General features: G+C 43.0%; 1 protein-coding gene across 1 annotated transcript in view; it reads right to left on the bottom strand.

Moving 5' to 3' along the window:
• Positions 1 to 23,289, bottom strand: part of WRN (WRN RecQ like helicase) — a 69,561-nt gene that overhangs the window by 40,498 nt on the left and 5,774 nt on the right. The window contains exons 4-15 of the mRNA XM_066615108.1: positions 20,363 to 20,508; positions 19,189 to 19,337; positions 16,162 to 16,311; positions 14,792 to 14,864; positions 12,365 to 12,479; positions 10,870 to 11,269; positions 8,775 to 8,855; positions 6,516 to 6,645; positions 5,923 to 5,998; positions 3,815 to 3,882; positions 2,664 to 2,772; positions 363 to 431 (exon numbers count right to left, since the gene is read on the bottom strand). Of these exons, the coding sequence (XP_066471205.1) occupies positions 363 to 431; positions 2,664 to 2,772; positions 3,815 to 3,882; positions 5,923 to 5,998; positions 6,516 to 6,645; positions 8,775 to 8,855; positions 10,870 to 11,269; positions 12,365 to 12,479; positions 14,792 to 14,864; positions 16,162 to 16,311; positions 19,189 to 19,337; positions 20,363 to 20,508 (1,566 nt within the window). The remainder of the gene's footprint in view (positions 1 to 362; positions 432 to 2,663; positions 2,773 to 3,814; positions 3,883 to 5,922; positions 5,999 to 6,515; positions 6,646 to 8,774; positions 8,856 to 10,869; positions 11,270 to 12,364; positions 12,480 to 14,791; positions 14,865 to 16,161; positions 16,312 to 19,188; positions 19,338 to 20,362; positions 20,509 to 23,289) is intronic.

Below are 23,289 nucleotides of genomic sequence, written 5' to 3'. Positions count from 1 at the left end.
CTCAGTTGCCCTGGAAAGTAAGGTCCCTCTGTGATCTCAAGATCAATCAAGTTCACTCTTGATTGTACAAACATCAAGAGCATGCAAAGAAGCAATCTCAGAGTATGAGTCTGTAGATACTATCAGATCTGGTCCACACTGATCTGGGACACCATTCAAACATTTGATACCAGTGCCAGGAAAAATAAATTTAAAAGGCTCATAGGGTGCAGCAGTTCTCTTGATTCTGACCAACATCAGGGTGAATCAGTCACACACATGTACTTTATTTGAAAATAACTGTAGATTCATACAAACTTCAGTATGCAAGTTTACAAGCTAGAGGTTTCCTTGCTGTTTGTAAAGGAGGAGAAAGGGCTTACGCTTTGATTTCCCCTCTGACATTTTTTGACTGTGCTGATCCAAGTAGGCAAGCTTGAATTCCTGACATCCTGCAAGACAAGCACCACAAGCAAGGGTTGGTTCAGCACTAACACTGTTCTTTATCACCATCCCTACAAAATGCACTATAAAAATAATTTTTTATGTTTCAAACAACTGATATACGAGAGCTTTTCCCCTTCACCTCATTCATAGAGCACAAAAGTACCAGTGCAAATCAAGTCATGTCTCCTTTGACCCTCAGAAAGGTTTAGGACATTATAAAGTGATGGGAGAAGAACATGTGAACAGTACTCTCTTACTCAACCTGCAATGTCATGCCTGAAAAGGAAACTAGGAGTCGAGTGGAAGCAAGTAACTTCTAGATGGAGAAACAGCTGACACCTTTCCCCATGCAAATCCCTCTTAGAATATTGCACCAGAAGCAAGTGAAGAAGCAACACACTACCTCACCCATTACTTTTTCAAATGCCCACAACCATTTTTAATGTGAGGGAGGAGTGATAACCCCACAGCAGAGAAATTGCCTCTTAATTTTTTAAAATAGTGTTCAAGCTTCAAACTTGGGGTTGGGACCCCAATGGGGTTTCAAAGCCTCAGTTGTGGGGTCGAGGCAACTTACAGGAGCAAAACAGGTGGAAAACAACTGGACTAGAGCACTACGAGATAAAGGGGGAGGCATCTGGAGTACCCCTTCAGATACCAAGGGATTGTGTCCTAGTCCTGCTCAGGTTCTTAGCAATTGTGCTAAAATAGTTTTTACCAGGCTTCATGGTAACCTTTTCTGCTCTCTCCAATAAGAATATTTGGTTACTGTGAACAGTGAGGGGAGGGTGGGACAAGGATGGATGGACTGGGTCCTGAGAGGGGAGCAAAGTCAACAGTGGGTTCACAGTTTCGTACTTTATTTGTTGAGATTGTGGCACAAAAAAGTTGAAAACCATTGTTTTAAAAGAACACTGACATGGGCAGTTCAGTCCCAATCTTCTCAGTGCTGCAGGCTACAGTGGCACCAAAATGGCCACCGTTGTATCCTGCGGGGCCAAGGAAGCTGCTGGAGGTCCTCTTGGGGGAAAGGGACATTCATCCCCTTCATCCCCTGGGGCCCGAGTAAGGCCCCAGCCATCACAATGGGGCTACTCAAGTCTGCGCCAGCTAAATTGCTGGCGCAGACTTGAGAAGCTCCATGGCAGGCTTGGAAGCTCAACATGGAGGACGGGATCCAGAGGTGAAGGCCTCCACCAGTCCTACCCCCTCCCGGGCTGGTCCCTCCTACATTCTGCCATTTTGCCTGCCCAGAAACACCTCTACCTGCCCTCCCACCACCCTTCTCACATCCCTGTGCCACCCAGCGCTTACCTTTACTTGAAAGGTTTTCAAAATCTTTCCCCCCCTCTTTCTGCCCAAGTCAATTTTGCCCTCTACTTCCCTCTTCCTTCCACCCCCACCACTTATTGTGTTCAACCATTGGGTCTCCATTTATTATTTATTTGTCGGCCTTTGACACTGTGTCAGATAAACAATGTGGCCATCATGCCAAAAAGTTTGGAGACCCTGCTCCAAGACATCACAAATACATACACAGGTACAAAGGAAAAAACTTGTACTTGTGTCTAAAAACAAAATCAGCCAATAACACCGTATCAATTTAACAAAGTGGGTTCTACCCAATAAAGCTTTTGCCATAAAAAAAAAATCTGTTAGTTTTTGCTGCAGCAGACATTCTGGAATTTGTCATTTAGTATGTTATTGTGGAATTTGTGAATTCTATATACAGGATTTGTTATGGCCCCTTTTTGATTACTTCTTGTTTTAAGAAAATAAAATGAATCAACATCAAACCATCTCTAAATATATTCATTTGCACTTCAAATGTATTATATTATTTTCCTGAAAACATGAAAAGAAAATAGATATCTTCGTATAATGATCAAATCAAAGAACAGAGTAGGATCATGAACACAGCCTCTCCCTAAAACATCTGCTTCCCAACTAGCTTTTCAGAAAACAAAATTTTCCAAGAATAAGGGCAATCATCCAACATTCAACCAACACCACTCCAGCTGTTGCTTAAAATTATAAACTAAGAGCAACAGCCACATTATTAGTTCCAAGCCCCTGAAAGGGGCTTTTGTGAAGTTTTTATACTCACACATGACAAGTTTTGACATTCAAAAAAATGCATATAAGGATATGGAGATGAACATAACCTGAAAGCTTTCATGGAACTGGAAAAAGTCAAAAGGTCTTATAGAGTTACCCTTCCGCCTTTCCTTACTTACTTGAGTTGTAGTACTTGATCCTCCATCAAAGATATAAGGGGAGAGATGACTATTCCAGTACCTCCAGTATATACAGGTGGAAACTGAAAACACAAACTTTTCCCATAGCCTTAAAAAGAAAAAGCATTATCTTGAACATACAGGCACTATGTATAAAATCTGAAAAGATTTTAATAATAATAATTCCAAGTTTTTCAACTTGAAAAAAAACCTGTACACCTTAGATGTGAATGAAATTACCACATAGATGAGCTGCAAAAAGCTCATCTTCTAGAACTGCACATACAGTATTTTTACGCCAATATCTCTAAGAGTGCAACCCAAAGATCACACTGGGCCAGCATAAGGACCCGATCCTGAACTCAGTGTGCCAGCTCACTGCCAGCGCGCACTGTCGCAAACATGACGCAAGGCAAGTTTGAAAGCATTACCACCAACCCATCACCGGAGCTGGCCCAGCTCGTGCCCATGCTGGAACAGCACTCCATACAAAGTGCCAGGTGGCAGAGAGGTGAGTGGGGGCATGGGGGAGGCAGGGGAAGACGAGGAAAAGGCATGATGGGGGAGGGAGCAAGACAAGAAGGGGTTGGGACCGGTGGAGCTCCACTCTGCCGGATCCAGAGCCCCATGTTGAGGCCTGACATGAGGCATCTTGCTTCTGCACCAGCTAAACAGCCACCACAGCGTTGAATAGCCCCAGTGCAGAGCTACTTTCCTTAGCCCTTCCCCTGAGGAGCTACCGCTGACTGCCTAGCAAGCTCAGGCTGTTGTGGCAGCCATTCTGGCACATGGCAGCCCCATGCGCCAGGCAGCTCAGGATTGGGCTGCTCGTCCCTTATACTGGACCACGAGTGCCACAAGCATCCCTCAATTTCAAATTCTAAATTTCAGCTGTGCTCCTATTGTAGCTTTAGATGTACCTCCCTTTCCCTAAATTCTCAAGGATCTTCACTATATGTATACATCTGTACAGTTACAAATTTACATAAATTTTCCAACCTAAGATACCTTCTTCACAATTTTACACTTCTTCTATGGGACCAAAACAGCAACAACCGCCTGTACCACCATGCTTATTAAAACATCAAACCAATCATCTTGCATGGGTTTACAAAGACCACTTAAATGTTTCATAATAAAATTTAACTCACCAGTTGCCATAACTACAAGATTATCCCTTCTATCTTGCAAAACTGAAGAGATCACTTTCCACTGGACCCTGGCAATTAAAGAGAAGTCATGATCAAAAGTGTCACATTTCACCCATACAGTTTGGTCAATAACAATCTTATTCAGCAAAGCACCATTCAGACTCTCATGCATAACAGATATTTACTTAAGCATACTGTATGGCATGGACCTAAAGGTTTTTGAGATGCCAGATTTGCTTACACGGACAGTTTGAGTAACTGACAATACTGGTGTGCTCCTGGAACAGACAGCAAAGCCTGCAGACCATTACAAAAGCCAAAATTGCATAGCCTACATACATACAGTGCTTACCACCAAAACTACAGTTGTATAGCAATGTTGATTAACCCATATCTGCCCACACACCCTACAGGCAGCACCTATATGTTGCGTGTGTACGGCCATGGACACAGAAGAAACATGATAGATGGAAACCATAGTGAGCTCCGTGTATTTAATAAACAAAAGATGACTGAAACATTCTTGCCATGGTAGATACAGCATATCCTGGTACATCTGATCCATTCCACCAATAAAGGTAAATCTAATTAAATACTTGGGAAAGAATATCTGCATACTGTAACATACATTGTAATGCAAGCTTGTTAGCAGGCAAAGCAAAAAGCAAAACACAAGCTATGTGCCTGCCTTTTGACCCATCTTCCCTGCCAAGAATATACCAGAGCATCTTATCCATGAGATGCTGAGGAAAGACATGCTTGCAGGTCTGATGGCCTAAACATACAGACAATTCTCAATATCCATGAGGGTTAGGTTGCTGAAAAACTCAGCAGATACCGAATCTATGAATGTAGAATCATTTATCCTATGGTATCAATGGAATTGGGGGGGAAACAAAATAACCAGCTGCTGCAGGATGCTGGGATCATTTCAGAGTGGTCTGGATAGCTTCAGAACTACCGTAATAGACCATGAATGGCATATACACTTCGTTCCAGTGGATAAACAAATTGACAGGAACAGAGTGCACGGATACTGAGAATTTAGTGTTTATACTTTTTACTAGCCCCACCTTATTTCTAGAAACTCCTAGAACACCCCCAACCTCACAAACCCTCACCATCAATTTCCATTATTCTTGGGAATAAAATGAGAGAAAAATCTTGTTTCAGCCAGCAATGAACATGCCCCTCCAAAACCTTTCTCCCACAGATGCAATAGAATTAGTTGGTCTTTGTGGAGCTAGAGGGATCCTCATATTTGTAGAGGCATTCAATCTAGCTGAAATGATTCAGACCTCATGAAACTCCTGCCTCCTACTTAAAATAGCCTCAGAGTATAGTCAAAGTAGAAAAGAACATTGCAGATGAGACATTTTACCACATAGGGCATATGAGGGGACAGGGCTGAAAAGAACTGTTAGTTACTGTCTCACCCTCTAGTTCCCATGATTCTTTCTTGAATTCTAAAATAAAGAAAGCTGGTAAATAAGCTTTGGCCAGGGGATGGGGTGGTCCTTTGCAGCATCTCCCTTCCCCTGTCTTTTGTCAAAAGCTCTTCAGCCACACCTTCTTGCCGTTTTCCTTTCCTTAGCAGTCACAACTGCTTAGAAAAATGTTCAAGTGTTCCCCCTCGCCTTTGCAATGACACCATTTTCCACCATTGGTTTCAGCTTCAGCACACCAATGACATTTTTGTTCATCTTCCATAACCCCATTAGTTCCTGCTCTTCTCCCATCTCCCCCACCCCAAGACACTCACTTCAAATGGTGCACTAAACAGGTAGCTTCTTCCAGGCAAACTTCTCCACCAAATACCAGTACTGCAAGTACTGCAAATTGGTATTTGCAAATTTGCAAATTTGCAAATACCAATACTGCAGAACCCCCATAAGCTTCTAAAAAGCAATCTGAAAGCCACTGGACTATGCGCAATGGTCATAATTTAAGAGGTAAACACTGTTAAATTATATTGCCAGGTAGAAGACTCATTACAGGGGTACTGACCCAGGCATAAAGTATAGCACACAGAAGTGTCCTTGTTTATGGTTTTTTAGAATATTAAAAGTAATCCATTCCAACATATACTTCAAAAAAATACAACTTACGGTTTAAAACTTGAATGTCCAAAATATGTCTTTAGGCATGCAATTTGTTTCGGATTAGGCACAGGTAAGAAGGAATCTTTGGGAACAGAAAACAAATCAGTGGTAAAGAAAGTTTACTTTTGGTTATTGCTTATAGGACTGAGATCCAGGGAGAGTTTGCACATGCCCAGTGGGAATTTTGACTCCCCATCCCCCATGAATGGCAGCAGTGGTCCCTCTAGGAGGGTCCAAACCACTGTGTGGCAGCCCAGCAGCTTTTCTGGATGCATGGTAATGACATCATATGTCATCACCGGACTTCCAGGAATGCTGAGCTCCAAGCTACACAGAGCCTGGCTTCCCAAGGCTTTGAGCAGTATAGTCACACAGCTTAAAGGGAACAGTCAATGGCAGATCCCCAAAGCCATATTAACAAATTGCTTTTAAAACACCTTTCAATTCCATAGTGGTTTGTTTTGTGACATGGGGCATTGTTGTTAGAGAGACATAATCACAAATGTCTCTCCAGGGAGCAAGAAGCTAGTTGAGCGGAATTTTGGATGCATTTTAAGCATGAATCACAGTTAAACTGTGAATCACAATTCAGTATTTACCCCAACTTTCATCTTCTTCCTCAATGCCTTCATCTTCATCATCATCTGCAATAAGGTCATTTTGTCTTTTTGCTTCATCTAAGCTGGAGTCAGGAAAATTCATCTTGCACTTGTCTACACCTTCTAAAGACTAGAAAAGAGAGAAGCTGAGTTGCCGCACTTTTAGAGGCAGGTATCATCCCACAATGGTCAGCGACCGTTTTTTAAATGTGAAAACAAACCCACGAGGAGTTGCTATTCATCTTGCCACCTCAACTCACTGCCAGGAAAACCTTACCTGCTTAGCGGTTTTCATGCTAACTAGAGCAAGGCCAGAAAAAATTGTTTATTCAGCAAAGCTGCTGGACAGCCAAATGTTTTATTGTCTTTATTTAACCTATTTCTTCCCAGCCCATAGGTGTACACATTTGATTCCTGTTATGTATATGCAACTTTGGGCAGAAATTGTTTAAAATGCCATTGTCTTTTTTGCTTTAGAAGGCATATTCTTCAGTGTTAAATGCATTACAATGTGTAATGCAAAAATGGAATATATTGATTTTTAAATATTTCTAAAATACAATTAAGAGGTACTTATTTTAACAGTGATCAGTTCTTTTATATCATCAAAACTTTTTTAGTTATCTTAAATTTTGTGTTTTTATCTACTGTATTGCCCAATGCAGTGCTTCCCAAAATTTTAGCATCAGGGCCCAGTTTTTAGAACAATGTATTGCAACCCTAGACAAAAAGGTGATCTAGAAAAAAATGCTATTTTCATTTATTAATAATAATGAATTATTAATTAATAATAATCAGGGTTCTGTGCTCCCAAGCCTGCTAGGGACATTCTATATAGTATGCGTGTGTAAATATTTGCTAGACTCTCCCAAGAAATGAAGTTCAAAGATTGTCCCCCCCCCCCCCAAATCTTTACAATCATTACAGGCTCCCAGAAAGTTGAAGATGGGCATTTAGGGTCTTCCAGTTCAAACAAAAGGCTGAAACTGGGTTCACACTTCATCTATGGCAAGCCAATTACTAGAGAGAAAATTGGAAAATGTGAAATTTTAATTTGCGGGTGTGAAGATTACCTCATACCACAGGTTAACATTACAGTCACAAGAGTGGCCTCTCCGGATTGTTCACCGCTGCAATTTTCTTCTGCAAACTAGGTAAGCGTGCTTGCAACTTTTTTTTTTTTTTAAATATTTCATAAACTTTTCACAACCCACCAAAAATCATCTCACAACCCTCTGGTAGGTCCCCACCCACAGTTTGGGAAACACAGGCTTAATGCATCGCAAAACACATCATTATTATACAACTGCATAGCACATGTTTCGCAAACTGCAGGTTGGGACCTCCTAGGTGGGTTGCAACCCAATTTCTGGTGGGTCCCCATTCATTTGTATTTTATTTATTGCTTTGCCTTGTAATGAAGGCTGAGTGCATAGCACTTTAAAACATGACACTTAAAAACACTATCCTCCTTCCTCCTCCATCCTAACCTTTCCAGTCCATAGCATGCAGCACCCTTCCTACCAAAGAAAAGGCCAAGAAATAATAGGGCTGCTAAACTTGTTTAAAGAAAAGGGATTGAGGGGAAATGAGGAACAGAAGCCTGGGAATCAAATTACCATCAATGGCAAGAAAAAAAACTGACTAGTGTACTATACAATGGTTTTCACATATGTACTGTCAGAAAGCAATCCCCTTTCTGGCAATGAATTACTTACTAAGGATATCACCAATTCAATTTTATACAGTCAGTTTTCTTTATATGCAGATTCATTATATGCAAATTTGTTTATCCTCAAGCAGTAGAATTGCCACCTCTCTCTTGTTAATCTGTTCTTGTTATCTGAAAATACTGTGGCTGGGGCAAGCCCAGAGAAGAAGCCAAGAGACAGATGGAGGAGGAGGAAGGGTGAAGCAACCCTCTCCCACTGTTGAACTCATTCTAGGGCCGGCAACCTTGAGCCAGATGAGGGACAGCCAGCACTGAGGAGGAAGCATCAGATGTTGGAGATGTTGATCAGCCTTTTCTACCTCAAATCCATAAAGTTCATAGAGAGTATAGTAAAAAGGGTCCCCTGGAATCTAACCCCATTTTCCCCTTAGGCTCAATGATTCAATATCTGCTAATTCAGTATTCACTAAGTTTTCCAGGAACCTAACTCTAGCAGATAACGAGAACTGACTGTATATGAGTTATTTTAAACATTCAAAAATCTCCTTTAAATATTTTAAGATTCCTTAATACTTTAAAAAACCTACTTTAAGCATTTCCATCTCAAGTTCATCATCACTTTCAATGGTACAGGAAAGATTATCTTCATCTTCTACGAAACTTAACTCCTAAAGAGAAAATGTCAACATGAGCCTCCCTTACAATTGCTCTAATTCTTCTGCTGAAAAAAAAGGAGAGCCTCAAAGTCTCCATTCTTCAAAGACAAAAGGAAAACAGGTATCAACTAACAAGGTTGAACAATTACACTCTCAATATCTTTTCCACAAAATAAAAGAGATGGGGGAAGGAGTAAACACAGGCTTTACTTGGAACCAAATTCTTTTACATCTGCAGATGTAAAGAGGTGCAGATGCAGAGGTGCCATTCTTGAAAACTTAAGGAGGACTTCGCTCACAAGACTACAAAGTTATGCTTCTGCTAGGCAACAACCTTCAATAAAAGTTGCAAAAGCAAATCAGACAGCATAATACAAGAACCTAAGTTGTGTACCAATGTTAGCAACATGAAGATGAGACTCAGAAAACTGCTCCCCCCAAATATAACAACCCTGCTTGGCAATTAACTTTTTACAAAGGTCATATTTTGAAGTAAGCAAGCATGGAGGACCAGCCCCTCCCCATGGAGTCATTCTTGTGAGAACCAAGAAATAGTTAAACCCTTCCTTCCAGGGGTCAACAGCAATAGAAGCATTGCCCCTTGCCTGAGTCTCAAGACTATGACTATGGCACATGATAGAGGGGAAATTCTAGCCAAGTCTTGATGCTGTTCAGACTAGGTGTGGATATTTGCGTGTGAGAAAGAAGTTAGTGTCTTGGCTCAGGGGAAACTAGCTAAAGTGCACAATAAGGGGGAGGGGGACCGTCGATGTGGGCTCTACATTGGGGTCCGGATTAACTCCCCCAAAAGGGCTCCACTGTGCCTGCATTTGGCTACTGCCGACATGCACAGTTAAAGTACTAACAAATAGCTTAGCAGGAAGAGCATTCCATGCTAACTGCCCAACACAAAAGCTTCCTCTTTAGTTCTGGGAAAACAACTGGGCAATGTTTCTCTTATCTCCCAATACTTTGCAAGCAGCTTCACCTTGACCTTGTGCTGCACTGCTCAACAAAAGCAAAACATAGGAGCAGGCACTAGGGTCTTAGCATGGGTATGAGAAGACACCTCATGCCCTTGCTCTAGCACTTTAGAACTGGCTCTGACCACTGTGCAGGCACAGCCATAACCACTGACAACTGAGACAGCTTTTAAAAAGAGCCAGTGTAGTATAACAGTTAGAGTGTTTGCTAGGAAACTGGTTTTTGAAGTTCAGTGGGTAACTTTAGACCAGTCACTCTCTCTCAGCCTTACCTGCAAGTATAAGGGGGAGGGGAAGAGGAGCAACAATGGCTTGTATCCTAACCGCCTCTTCTGCAAATGAAAGGAGCTTCCATTCACGCAAAGGAAGAGGCAATCACTACAGACTTCCCCATAACTGAAAGCCTCTGTGCCCCACAAAATTGTGTTCTGGAGTGTCTTCCAACCCTCCAGAGTTTTTTCAGGGGGCACAGAAGGCTACCAAGTTGAGGAGGGGAAGTATGCTTCCACAGTCGTCCCTCAGGATACAACCCAGTGCGTAACACTGTGTGTTACAACTCACAGCACAATCCTAAGCATGTTTACTCAAAAGTAAGTCTCACTGTGTTCAATAGGGCTTACTCTCTAGTAAGTGTGTTTAGGATTGCAGCCATTCAGTTATTTGATTTTTTTTTTCTATAAGCCACTTTGTGAACTTTGTTGAAAAGCAGTATATAAATACTGTTAACAAAAAAAAAACATCCCAAGTTCCCTAATCTAATGCAATAAATAAATAAAGTTCATGTCCAAGGCAAGACAGGAAGAAGACAAAAAGTACCCATGGCTCTAGTAGGGCAATCCAAAGGTCACAGAAGTAGTCTAAATTCCTCAGGGTTGGAATAACTTGGGAGATTTCCACAGACTCTCCCTACCTCACATCCAATGCTGCCTTAGCTGCTGTAGCACAATTAAAATCTGGAAAATCAAGTTGCTGGCAGATTAAAACAGTATCACTTTTCCTTTATCAAATTATAATATATTATTATACAATAATAATAGATTTACCTCAGACATACAGTTTGCTTCATTTAACATCTCTTCCTCAGCCTGACGTTCCAACATTTGAAGCTCATATTCAGTTATGTCCAGTGACATTAAGCACTCTCTCTCTGCAGTTTCTTCAGGTCTTTTGTCTGAAGCACCATCTACCCATTTTTTCTTATCAAGTTCTGCTTCATCTTCTCTCAAGGCCTCATTTTGGCCACCAACTAATGGAGTCATGAGGTCACTTGAATCACACTCAGCTTTGGAAAGCAATTCTGATGATTCACTTTTCTCCTCTTCTGTACATGCTGTACCTGGATCTGCGACATTTCTCAGCTCTGCCTGGCAGCCAGACTCAGCATGCAACGCTCTCCTCAAGGCTTCAATGTTTTCGGATATACCTGCCAACATTGGAACAGCTCTGTCGAAGAAATGTTGAAATGTCAGAATGACTCAAAGTCATTCTGCCATGTATAACTTGCCATATATAACTGCTATACATACTATAATGTTTGAAAATGTGATGCCATATTTTGAGTTATCCAGGAGAGTGGAGCACGGGTGGCAGTATCAAAGGTCAACCAGGTAGGACACTGGCCGAGGGTCTATACCCACAAAAAGGTCCAATTGGCTAGGTTGACCCCAGAATCCTTAGAACAGTGGCAACACACAATGGGCCCTTGGGGGCACCATGGGGGCCCAGAGCAAAACTTTGCCCCAGGACCCCCAACAACTTGGCAACCACCATGAAGATGAACATAAGCTTCAATGTACCTATTCTTTGACTAGTTCTAGATAAAAATGATACCTCACCCACACATAGCTTTTCGGACTTGGACCCAAAGTGTCATGAGTACCACCAAAGCACTTTTAAGCACGTACACACAAACACCAGGTCCTTCTTGATTTCAACTATGCATCTTGATGCTGTATTAGAGATAACTTTAGAGGTCCCCAGAGTTCCTTGAGGCAGTGGCAGGCGTGGGGGGGCAGAGGGGGCAGAGGGGGGGCAGAGGGGGCAGAGGGGGCAAAAGCCCCAGGCACTGCACCTCCTGCTGCTGCCACCTCCACCCTCCTGTTGGAGCCATTCTGCGGGTAGGCAAAGCCCCACGTGGCGCTCAAAAGTGCTTGAAGAGCCTTCTGAGGCTTCTGGCGTGATCTTAAAGAGTACTTCCTGTTTCCCAGTGAAACTGAAAGTACTCTTTAAGATTGCACCAGAAACCTCAGAAGGCTTTTCAAGCATTTTGGAGCATCACGCAAGGCTGCGTGTGCCTAGGGAAGTATCCCATGGGGAGGCAGGGCAGCGTGATGTGGAGGGGTGGCATGTGGCAGACCTATGCCCCAGGGCAGCATGGGGGCCAGGTCTGTTACTGCTCCAAAAAGTCCCAATGCAGGCACACAAGCCTTAGCACAAAGGTGTATGCCCTGCCCATGGCTCTTTCAACAGTATCCACTGAAGAACACACACTTGTGACTTGCCTTTAATAGATGAAATTTAAAATGAACAGTATTTAACCTTGGAATATTTGGAGAGTGTCCAAAAGTGCCAGGAAGGCAATGAGCCAAATCCATCATCTCCACAGATAAGGAGATCAACTCCTTTTTTATTTCACTTGGTGTTAGCACTCCACCTGAAAGAGACAATGTAAACTGAGTTTTGCTAAGTCACAACAAAGTTCTACCAATCTGGCATAGAACTATGAGAAAAATCCTAGCTCTAAAAGTTCTTAGTTATGTTTGCTTCCCTTTAAAAGTGGGGCTTGCTCACAGAATTCATGGACAACAAAGTATGAGTTGCTACCAGGGCTGTTAAAATGTTGAAGTTCACACTGCTCTGAGCCCCCCCCCCCAACACACACAGTAGAGAACATGCACACCTCATGCTTATCACTTTATGGAGGAACACAAGGAAAGGAGATCTCTAGTTTGCCCTGTGATGAAATAGTTACAGTTGTGGTTACGGAGGAAGATTTTCCCTTCAATTTCTGAGGTGTTTCAGGTTCGAAGGGGAGCCAGCCAATTAGAGTGCCAGGGAAATGATAATCAGGCCTGAGGAGAATTTCTCTCTCTTTCATGTGCTTTCTACAGGACAAGACAGGGAGAGTCCCACTCTCTGGCGAGCAAAGTGGAAAGCTGCTGGGGAGAGCCCCAGGGACATTGAAAAGGGACCAAAAGTAAGCCAGGAGTGTTAGGTTCTGTTTATGTTAGCTGTCCTTTCCTTCAGACATTGGAAGCTCTTGGTCCCTCAGGCTAGGCCGAGCTGGGATCCAGGTTCTTGGCCTAGTCTTGGCCTGCATGTGGATGCTTCCCTGCAGAAACAGCACCATTCAGGGGACATTGAACTGTGAGAAATCAAGTCTGTTTACATTGTGTTTTTCCCTCGCCTGTTAATAAAATCTTTTGACTTAAAACCTCTGTTGTGTTCTGAAACAGTGGACTGGCCAGCCTCCCTGCTCTGCAGTTACTACTGGCAGAGTGAGGGCATTTTAACAACCCTGAACAGCATTCTTGGGGAGGGGTTTTGCCCAGGGAACCCCTGTGGGAACCAGATCTCTTGGGCTGGTGGCAGCAACCTAGATCTACTAAGTCTTGTCCCACCAAGTTGCACATTTAACAGATTGGAAGAGTGGGGATGGGAAGGGAGTGAGAGCTTGGCAGTAGGCATCACTGCCCTGGATCAGCAGGTGGTCGCTAGAAGTCCCCCTTCTCTTTCATGACATGCCCCAATCTCTAGTTAAGTTTTCTATAGAAGACCACAATTGAAGGAGAAAGGTGGGACACAAATAAGAATATAAAAGTAACAAAGAAGGAATGAAAATTCAGTGCTGTTATTTGTTTATTGTAGAAGGGCAATAAGACAGTTGACCAATAGCAATCATGAAAGCAATCACTGAAACAGCAACACTAAACAGCAACAAAAACAAAGTTGGCAAAACACTTACAACAGCAGTTGACATCTGTTCCTCTGATCATATGTACCAATTCAAAAAAGCCTAACACCAATTCAGTTATATGCCCTTATACTTTGGTTCAGCTGAGGAATACTAATCTAGCCACTTAAAACGGCAGTTCCCAAACTCAGGGAGTGTTTGGGAACTGGTAAGTGCTTGTGGGGGAGGGGGAATGGTGACACGATCATCAAGGTAGTGCCACCATCAAGGACAAAAAGGGTTTTCCTACTTACCTGGGGGTCGCTATGGCTCTCTGGAGGGTCCAGGGAGCCTGTGATTCCCCTCTGCAGGCCTCCCTGCAACTCCAAACAGCAAAAAAAAAAAAAAAAAAAAAAGCCAGCTCCAATTTCTCCTTGAAAGTCAGATGTAGCTTTTAAAAAATGTTTTCAGCAATTTGGAGGCATGGGGAGGCCTGCATAGGGAGTTGCAGGCACCCCATACCTTCTAGAGAGCCATAGCAACCCCCGGGTAAGTAAAAAAAAAAACCTTTTATCCCCAGCAACAGCACAATTGTGGCAATCCCATTGCCACAGTCACTGTCAACCTGCCCCTTAAGAGTGCAGTGACAGAGATTCCCTGACTGGGGTGCCACAACTCCCCTGTTTGGGAACCTCTGCCTTAAAGTTTTTCACATAAAAGGCAGATTTGGGGAAGGGATATTAAGAGAAAGGGAAAGAGGTGGCACTGCTTCTGGTAAGCATTGATTAGACGAGCAGTATTCTATAGGTGACCAGATGGGAAGATCTAGCCCAAAATACAATGTTATGTACACAAGACAGCCATTTTTTTTAAATTCAAGCATATGACCATGCTGTCTGTATTTTCTCAGGAGAAATAAATACAAAATTTACCCACAATTCTCAAGAATGCACACTACACAAGATGTATCTATCATGCTGTTCCATGTATTTTAGGCAAAGTCTGAAAGACCACATACATTTAAAGAGGCATAAAAATGGAATATATTCTTTATACTTTACTTTGAAGCTCACCTCTTTCTACACTAAGTTGAACCTGCTTAGGGTAAGTCATTAATGCCAGATTTTGGTAAATAAGGAAGCCAGCCTACAACAGAAAAGGAAAGAAATCTATTAATACAGAATACTTTAAATTTTCTCCAATTTTAATACTTTAAAATTTCCTCAAAAGCTACCACACAATGCACAGAGAGGTTCCAAGTGTAAGCAGGGGCACATGGGAAAGGGGCTTAGATGGTATGGAATTATGAGCTTGATGCTGACACCTATGCACTGGTAATTGAGATAATACTAACATTTATAAAAGCAATTTGGCAGCCAAAGTGTGGTCAGGTATCACAATGGGACTGGGTAGTATCATATTTGTAGAGTCTAATCAACAGTGTCAGATATAAGCCTCAATAATTGGGCTCACCAGCACTGCCATCAGCAACTGAGCTGCAAGTGACACACTGGCAGAAGTGGCACTACTGAAAGGGTGTTTCTGGGAGAACACAACTGCATACGGGCCACCCTTTCAGGGGCGCTGAAAGAGCTGCCTGCATGGTAACTGGGCACTCCCGGTGCCGCTGCTTCTACCGAAACAGTGGGAGAGATAGAAGGAGTTCTCAGAAGATGAGGAACGGTATGGAGGAAGAGACCGAGACAAACTTGGTCATATTTTCAAGATATGAGAGAGTGGGCTGCCCTTTCAGCAGTGCTGCTTTTACCAAGGTGTCAGCAGAGCAGCTTTGCAGCTCAGCAGCTGAGACATGATCAGCTGACACCTTGGCAAATGTAGCACTGCTGAAAGGGCAGCCCACTCTCTCATATCTTGAAAATATGACCAAGGTTTGCATATTTTCTCTTCTCTCATTTGCATCCAACGAGTTTCTAAGTGAGAAAAGAGTGCTTATTTCTGGTCATCACTTGCTTAATGACTTCACTTCCTACTTAATGACATTATTTCCAGTCCTCAGCAAGCACCATGACTGCTATTTGGCCTGCTGTATGAAATGAGCTTGATATCCCTGGTCTAATCACTGATCCTGTCAGTGCTTCCCTCCAGCGTTAAAAATTGAATTAGGTGTAAAATTATGGGGGTGGACCTTAAGTATCTGTCAGGTGGGTGTTTGGCCCTCCAACTCAAATGTGTTTGCTGCCTCTGACTCAATATCACTACATTTAACAACAAAAATGTTACAATATGAACAAATACCAGGGTACAACATTCAAAATCCCATTGCAATGTGGTTTGGCAGGTCTAATAGATGGGCTTATTAAAGACATGAGAGGCTGTTGCTCTCAACTACTGGAACATTTTCATGGCACCAAGAAATTAAGTAGTTTTGCAAATGACAGATTGTTAGACATAAGTTAGAAAAATATAGCTAGTTTGCACATACATAAGCATCAGTGGCTGCATACAGCTTCTGTTCCTCAGTGAGTGGAAATTGTTCCCAATTGCCACAGCGGACCATTTTGTCTTTCAGAAGTTGTTGGTGGAACAGATGCTTGACAAGGTCATTCAGACTCCATATCTCCTTACATTTTAGCTAAAAATAATATTGCAACAGTTAAGTGCAAGATATTTCCAAAACCACATCAAAGAATTGGTTTACAGTTACCTATTTCTGGTGGAGAGGGAATGAATCTCAACAAGGCCATTCATTGACAAAAAGTCACTCCAAAATAAGTTCAAAGTATAAATTAGATTTTTAAGCCAAGTTTAATTGGAGCTGGCCCCTGCAAAAAGGTATTTACAACGCATAACTTCCTTCGCATGGTACTTTTCACACACACCCCTCTGCAAGGTGTTACCATTATTTATTTATTATTAATTTATTGGACTTGTAATCCGCCTTTCTCCCCAAAAGGCACCCAAGGCAGTTACCATGTCTGCCAAAATAAATATACGAACCATCCAAGCAACAACCTTTCTCTCAAACATTTATAAAGGTCAGCGTGGAGTAAATTTGTAGAGTACGTTAGGCTGCTTTACAGTTTGCTTCACAAAAGCAACTTGTTAAAAGTTCCAGAGTATCAACATGATATTTGAGCTCAGAAACCTTTATTGGCAGATATTAAAAAAATAAAATAACAAACCTGATATTTAGGATTCTGCATAACTGTTGATTGCAACAAATGTCACCGCTGAAGATTGGTGCTGCTGCTGGGGAGGATGAGGATTCCAGAAGCTGGGACTCAACATTTGTCTTCCTCCCTGGCAGACTCCATTACACCTAGGGCTGTCCTATTTTAATGCTATGTCTATAACGTCATTTTTAATTCATTTGATGTCCTTTAAATCCCTCAAAAACATTTTTTTTCCTGTAAGATTGGTAGCCCCTTGGCGACAGGACTACTAACAGGTACCAAAAAAATTGCATTATTGTTTTTAAATTCAGTTGTAAGCCCCAACCTTGGGTGTTTCCTGATTGGGAAGGGAAAGGCAGGAAATAATTGTGTTAACAGTGCATTTCTATGCATGTTTACTCAGAAATAAGTCCCCATATATTCAGTGGGGCTTACCCCCAGATATGCGTGTATAGGGATGCAGCCAAGTAAACATAGGGCAGGTAGTGCTGTGTACTCACTTCACCAATTCTTACATTTTTCATTTTTTTTTATATTAGTAAAGCTTCGTGTGCTCCAACATGAAAATAAGAAGTCAGGTGACATAAAAGTAAAGAAGTAAATAAGTGGCACAACACCAAAAACAAAAGCCAAACACAAAAAACAGCTCAATCACATGCAGCACTGATGCAGTGGGGCTACCAGGTCCATGAGGTATCCAACACTGCAACTGAAAAGGTAGAAGGTCTCCTTGGGGTAAGAGAACATTTCCTCCCTTACCCCGTGTAGCGCCCCACCCTGCTCAATGGGGCTACCCAGATCTGCACCAGGAACAGGGATTAAGATGCAATTGTGGCCTGCTCTGCCATCCCCACCCCCATCCTGGGCCCAATTTGCCACCCACTCCACCACTCCCTGCCCCCAAACACCTCTCCCTGCCTCCAAAACATCCTCCCCCTGCATCCCTGCTGTCCGGCACAAAATTCACCTGCCTCCGCAGCCGTCAGGCCTTCCCACATGTGCTGCTTATTCTCTGTGTGTCCAAAAGCACTTTACAGTACTTTTACAGCACCGGCACTCACAATCCATAGGACTGGGCTCTCAGCAGTACTCTTCATCTCCAGCACAGGTTTACTCTCTAACATGATTGATCGTCTTTTACAGTGTTTCTCAAACTATAGGTTGAGATCCACTAGGTGGGTCACGAGCCAGTTTCAGGTGGTCCCTATTCATTTCAACATTATATTTTTAATACAGGTGGAGACTATTTATCTGCGTTAGTTCCGTTCCGTGACTTGGCGTGATTAACAAAAAACACGTTGTGCTAAATTCCATAGAGTTACTCAAATACACTACAGCCTGACACTTCTGGATGGAAGGAAACTAAGGCAGCTGTTATCAATCCCCTCCGCTCCGCACTCAGCCCTCCCCATTGCCAGCTGTCCCCGCTTCTTTCACAGGTGGGATGCTAAGTCCAGTCCTATGCGTGTCTACTCAGAAGTAAGTCCCATTCTAGTCAATGGGGCTTACTCCCAGGAAAGCGTGGAAAGGACTGTAGCCTAAATCTCATGCTTTGCTTGCTGGGAAGGCTTGCTTGTGTCGGTGATTGCCTGCACCATGGGGGGGGAGGAATTTGGCAAACACTCACTGGGTTTTCTAAAGCAATCCCTTCTATTACTAGTTCCCCTGCCCCTGTGTGCGTGTGAGTGAGAGAAAGAGAGAATGCTCCACCTCGCTGCACGTGTTCTGGCTACAGAGGTTTTCTGCCCCCCCTTCCGCTCTTCAGCCTCTCTACTGCCTCAGGGGCTCCAAGAGTGTTACTGTTCCTTCCCAAGGGGAGCCTCTTCCAGGGCTCCAGGGCTATTTCCCTGCCTGGGCGAGGCAGAGCCTTTTTGCAGTGTTTTGGGCTGCCTGGAAATGGATCAAGTGACAGCGAAGGGCAAAGGAGGCAAAGGTGTGTGGGACTTTCAGTACCCCCACCCCAATCGTGTTGAGACAAATCCATGGATAAATAGGCTGCAACTGTATATTAGACTTGAAGCTACCATGGTATGTGACTGCATTTTGGGAAATGTTACCAATTTGTACTTTTAACACGCTACTCTGTATATTCTTTTAACAATGACATACAATGGGACTTACTCCTGGGTAAAAGTGGGTAGGATTGCAGCTTAGGATTGTTCAAAATTTTCCTGCTTGATGTCACTTCTGGTCATGACATTAGTTCTGGTGGGTCCTGACAGATTCTCATTCTAAAAAGTGGGTCCCAGTGCTAAATGTGCAAGAACCACTGATCTATTAATTCTTTGTTTCAGATCCACAAATACTAACAGTGAATTATTTTCATTATTTATTACCTTTTCATTGGCAAGGTCAGCCAACTCAACCATGTTTTCCAGTCGAATTTCAAAATCACGCATTAACTTCCATTTATCTCCTTCAATGCCAACCCCGGCTTTTTTAACACTTTTATCTTCAAGCAACCTTTTAAGTCCCGCAGGAAAGCCTGAAAAAATTTAAGTATTTTTATCATTTATACTGCCCTCCAAGAAGTTCAGGGTGGTGTACATAGTTCCTCCCCTCCTTTTGTTCTCACAACAATCTTGTGGGGTAGGTCAGGCTGATAGTGACTGGCCCAAGGTCACTCAGGAAGCTTTGTGGCTGAGTGGGGATTTGCACCTGGATCTTCCAAGTCCAACTCCTAAACTACTATACCATCCTGGCTCTCAAAATGCAAGCAAACATTGATTTAAGTAGGAGATTTATATCTCACTTGTTTTATAGAGGCCAAGGTAGAAATTTAAATTAAAAGCAATTTATTTTTATAAAGTCATAATTAAGTCTTCATTTAACATATTAAAATTGGACGTAACAGTAGAGGGCATCAGGTGAGATCCAGAAGTCTGAGAGATACATGGATCTGTTTTCAAATTCCTGCTCAAACACAACTTACACTTTCACAATTGCTCAGTCCTCCTTCCAATAAGGATAATAAGTTATCTGAGACTGAATCCAAAAGTACCTTGCATGAGTGAGAAGGAAGCCACACACAATTTTAACTAATTCACAACCCACACCTGCAGCTTCTCACTTTGCCCCATACTGTATATTGTTCTGACGAGTCCTCAAGTATTGCCCTAGCCCAGCAGTTACCAAATTGTGGGTTGGGACCCACTGGTGGGACACAATTTTGGGTGGGTCATGTAGCCCCAAGCAGATTCTCCAGTGAAAACACAGGTGATTAAAAGATCAGATAATGAATTGCCTCAAGCCCTGATGCTATTTAAAAATCAGATAGCTGCTAATCAGCCTTCAAAGAACTCAGGACCCTCAATAAATACATTACTAGTAAATAAATAAAATGTTTCTAGATCTTTTATTTTTAAAGTCTCGTAAACCTAGGTGGGTCCTGATAGAGTGAAAAAGTGGGGCCCACTGCTAAAAACTCTGGGAACCACTGCCCTAGATCTTATATGAACGGGCAACTTGATGAGTCAACTTTGTTTAGAGATTAATTAGAACCATACTGACTCGACATTGAAGAGACATGAAACAGATAACATTTCTTCTCAGATTCGCACAGCTGGACTAAGGCAACTTTCCTTTCCTTTCCTTTAGTATAGGATGGTGGCCATTCAATGTCAAATCCTAGAACAGCGCCATCAGGCAAGTTTGTACTGGAAGATAAAAATGCATCTCAGGGTTAGTTTCTACTTTATTCTGTCAAAGATCTGGTGCAAACATAATACTAGCTTTCTATATACCACGGTTGTCAAACCAGGAATCAGCCTCAGGAAAAATACACTCCTTCCCTATCTGGTACCAATTTCCCCTCCCTTCCCTTGTTTGACAGATTACACCTTGCCAGGGAAAGGGGATACCAAGAGAAGGCAGGCTGACCAAAAAGAGTACTGCCTAGTGGCTAGCACAATGCAACCCTTTGTGTTAACCACTAGGCAGTACTCTTTTTGGTCAACCTGCCTTCTCTTGGTATCCCCTTTCCCTAGCAAGGTATAATTTCCCTTTACTTGAGCAGCAGCTGAACAGGGACAAAATTTTGGTAGTTTGTTTCTGCTGCCACCATCCCAGGCTATAGAGATCAGGCAGAAGTGGGCTTTCTGGGAAAAACCCCTCCCAGGAGAGGTTCTGATTAAAAACCAAACCCACAGGAGTGTCTGCTGGGTGAGGAGATGTGAAACCCCACTGAATTACCCATGAACATAGATCAGGCAGGCAAAGGCTCCAAATGCAACTAGCTTATTAAATGTCCAAAAGAAAAAAGAATTAATAGTTAAAATAATGAAAAGAAAGGTGGGTGGTAAAACTACAAGTGGGCAGATGGAAACTGCCCAACAGATGGAGCTGAGATGCTACTCAAAACACTCAGCCCACAACCCATCCAGAGCTTCCCTGCCTAAACCAAGAAACTAGCCACAACACAACCAAAGGCTCCTAGTGCCACAGGCTTCATGCGGTCTGCTTATTGCCTCCAGTTGGTAATTAACCAGCCATAAACCCATCCAGCCACTTAACACCTCTCTGGTTCCTCCTGTTTCAGTTGCCAATTGCTCTTCAATCATAAGAGCTTCCAAACCTGATAGTCAGGTCCCTTTGTAAACCCCTGAGCCTCCCTGACTCAGCCTGAACCCAGGACCAGGTCTCCTTTACTGGGGTATCCAGTTCACAAACCAACCAATCATGGATTAGCTCCCATAACCAAGTCCCTTTGTTCCATCAGTCCAATAATCCAGTCAACTATAATAGATAGGATTTATTGAAGAGAAAGTTAAAGAAATAGTTATAGACAGGCACTGCATCAGTCATAGATTTTAAGAATTTAGATTACAGCATATCATTACAACACTCAGCCATACTAAAACAATAAAGAGCTAACTCCTAATTCAATCTATCACTCACCAAAGTCTTACACTTTCAGAATTCCAGTCCAACCCATCCTTGCTGCAGTCAAGGCGGGTCCATCTTGTCAGAATGGTCAAAGCTCAGGTCCCCCTTGGCCAGAGATAAACTAAGACAAAGGAAAGCTACTTCCTTCTACCTTTATAGGCCTTCTGATCCATCCACCAATTAGAACGCGGATCCAGCCAAACATTCTAGGTGTGGACATGACACAGGCCCTCTCCCTCATGGTGGACTTCCCACACTCAAAAGTGCACAGCTGCACCTTGTTGTTCATCAAGCAGTCTGGTACTTTAGCTGTGGGCCCTGTGAATCGGCTGCCTCCACAGCTCTCCCAGACTTGGTATGTGCTAATGAGCACCCTTGGTTGCAGCTGGTCCTTGCAACTCAGGCCTAGCAACATGGCCTTGCCGATTTTTACCTTGCCAACCCAATGTTAACTTTTCTGTCACACCTAACTTTGCTCAAGGCTCTACCTTTACTGCACAAGGATCACCAGTCATTGCAATGAAGCGACTCAGCTGACACCTAGAGCAATGCTGGAGGAGAACTTGTGATGAGTCTGACTGAACATGGGCTAGAACCCACTTTAGGGCTTATTCTGTGATCATACGAGCAGCATTATTCTCTGCCACCATTGCATCTGCAAGGAGCAGTCCAGTGGAGCTTTTTCGAGTCATTTGTGAAATGCTCTGCTCAACCTCTTCAGCTAATGAGCTACAGGGTTTGATTACCCTTTGTGATGAGTCTGCAAGGCACTCTGCAGATAAATTGATCATATTCGTCCTGACTTGGACACTGGTTTAACAGTTCCAGAAGTTGTCCCTATGGCAACTGTCAATTCCATCATTATGGATTCTTTTCAACTGTTATGGCCTGAGGATGCGGATAGAATCCTCTGGAGTTTGAGACTATCATCATGATGGGGAGTGTAGGAGATTTCAGCAGAGCAATGTAAACGGCTGTGCAGCAGAAACATGAAGCCGGAGCTCAAGGCTGTCCCACAGGAGGCATGACCACTGCAAATAACCACTCCAGACAGAAGGCTGGGATCCACCACCAAGGTATATTTACAGGAGATATTTACAGCAACATAGCAGGAACACTGGTCAAACAGGCAAAAGCTCATGTCTGGCTCCGCAATCTCCTATACCGAAAAGAGTTGGTTTGCAGGCCTGCTTTATACATCAAGCTTATCTGGTGTACCAATCGGGACTTCTGCATCCGAGCTTGGGCCATGCCCAAACTCAGGTGCACAGGGTTTGCACTTGGTATCACCTGCCACTTAGATACATGGAGCATAATAGAATTAAACACCAACAGGCTACATCAGATACAGTGCCTGTAACTTTCCTCCTGTGAACAAGACCTGAGGGATTTCTCAGGTTTCAGACCTCAACTTGCCCGCTTGACCCTTGCCCAGCATGGCTAGTTTAATCTGCTAGGGCTGGTCTGCCCACTTGGGTAGAACATAGTGTAAATTCATCTTGCAGGAGGGAGTGATGCCTTACATCCTGAAGAACGCGATTGTGCACCCCCTT

This window comes from Tiliqua scincoides, chromosome 2, assembly GCF_035046505.1.
Source record: "Tiliqua scincoides isolate rTilSci1 chromosome 2, rTilSci1.hap2, whole genome shotgun sequence".
NCBI classification, from domain to species: domain Eukaryota; kingdom Metazoa; phylum Chordata; class Lepidosauria; order Squamata; family Scincidae; genus Tiliqua; species Tiliqua scincoides.
Note: the sequence above shows the minus strand (reverse complement) of the source record. Positions and strands in the feature narration are given on the sequence as shown.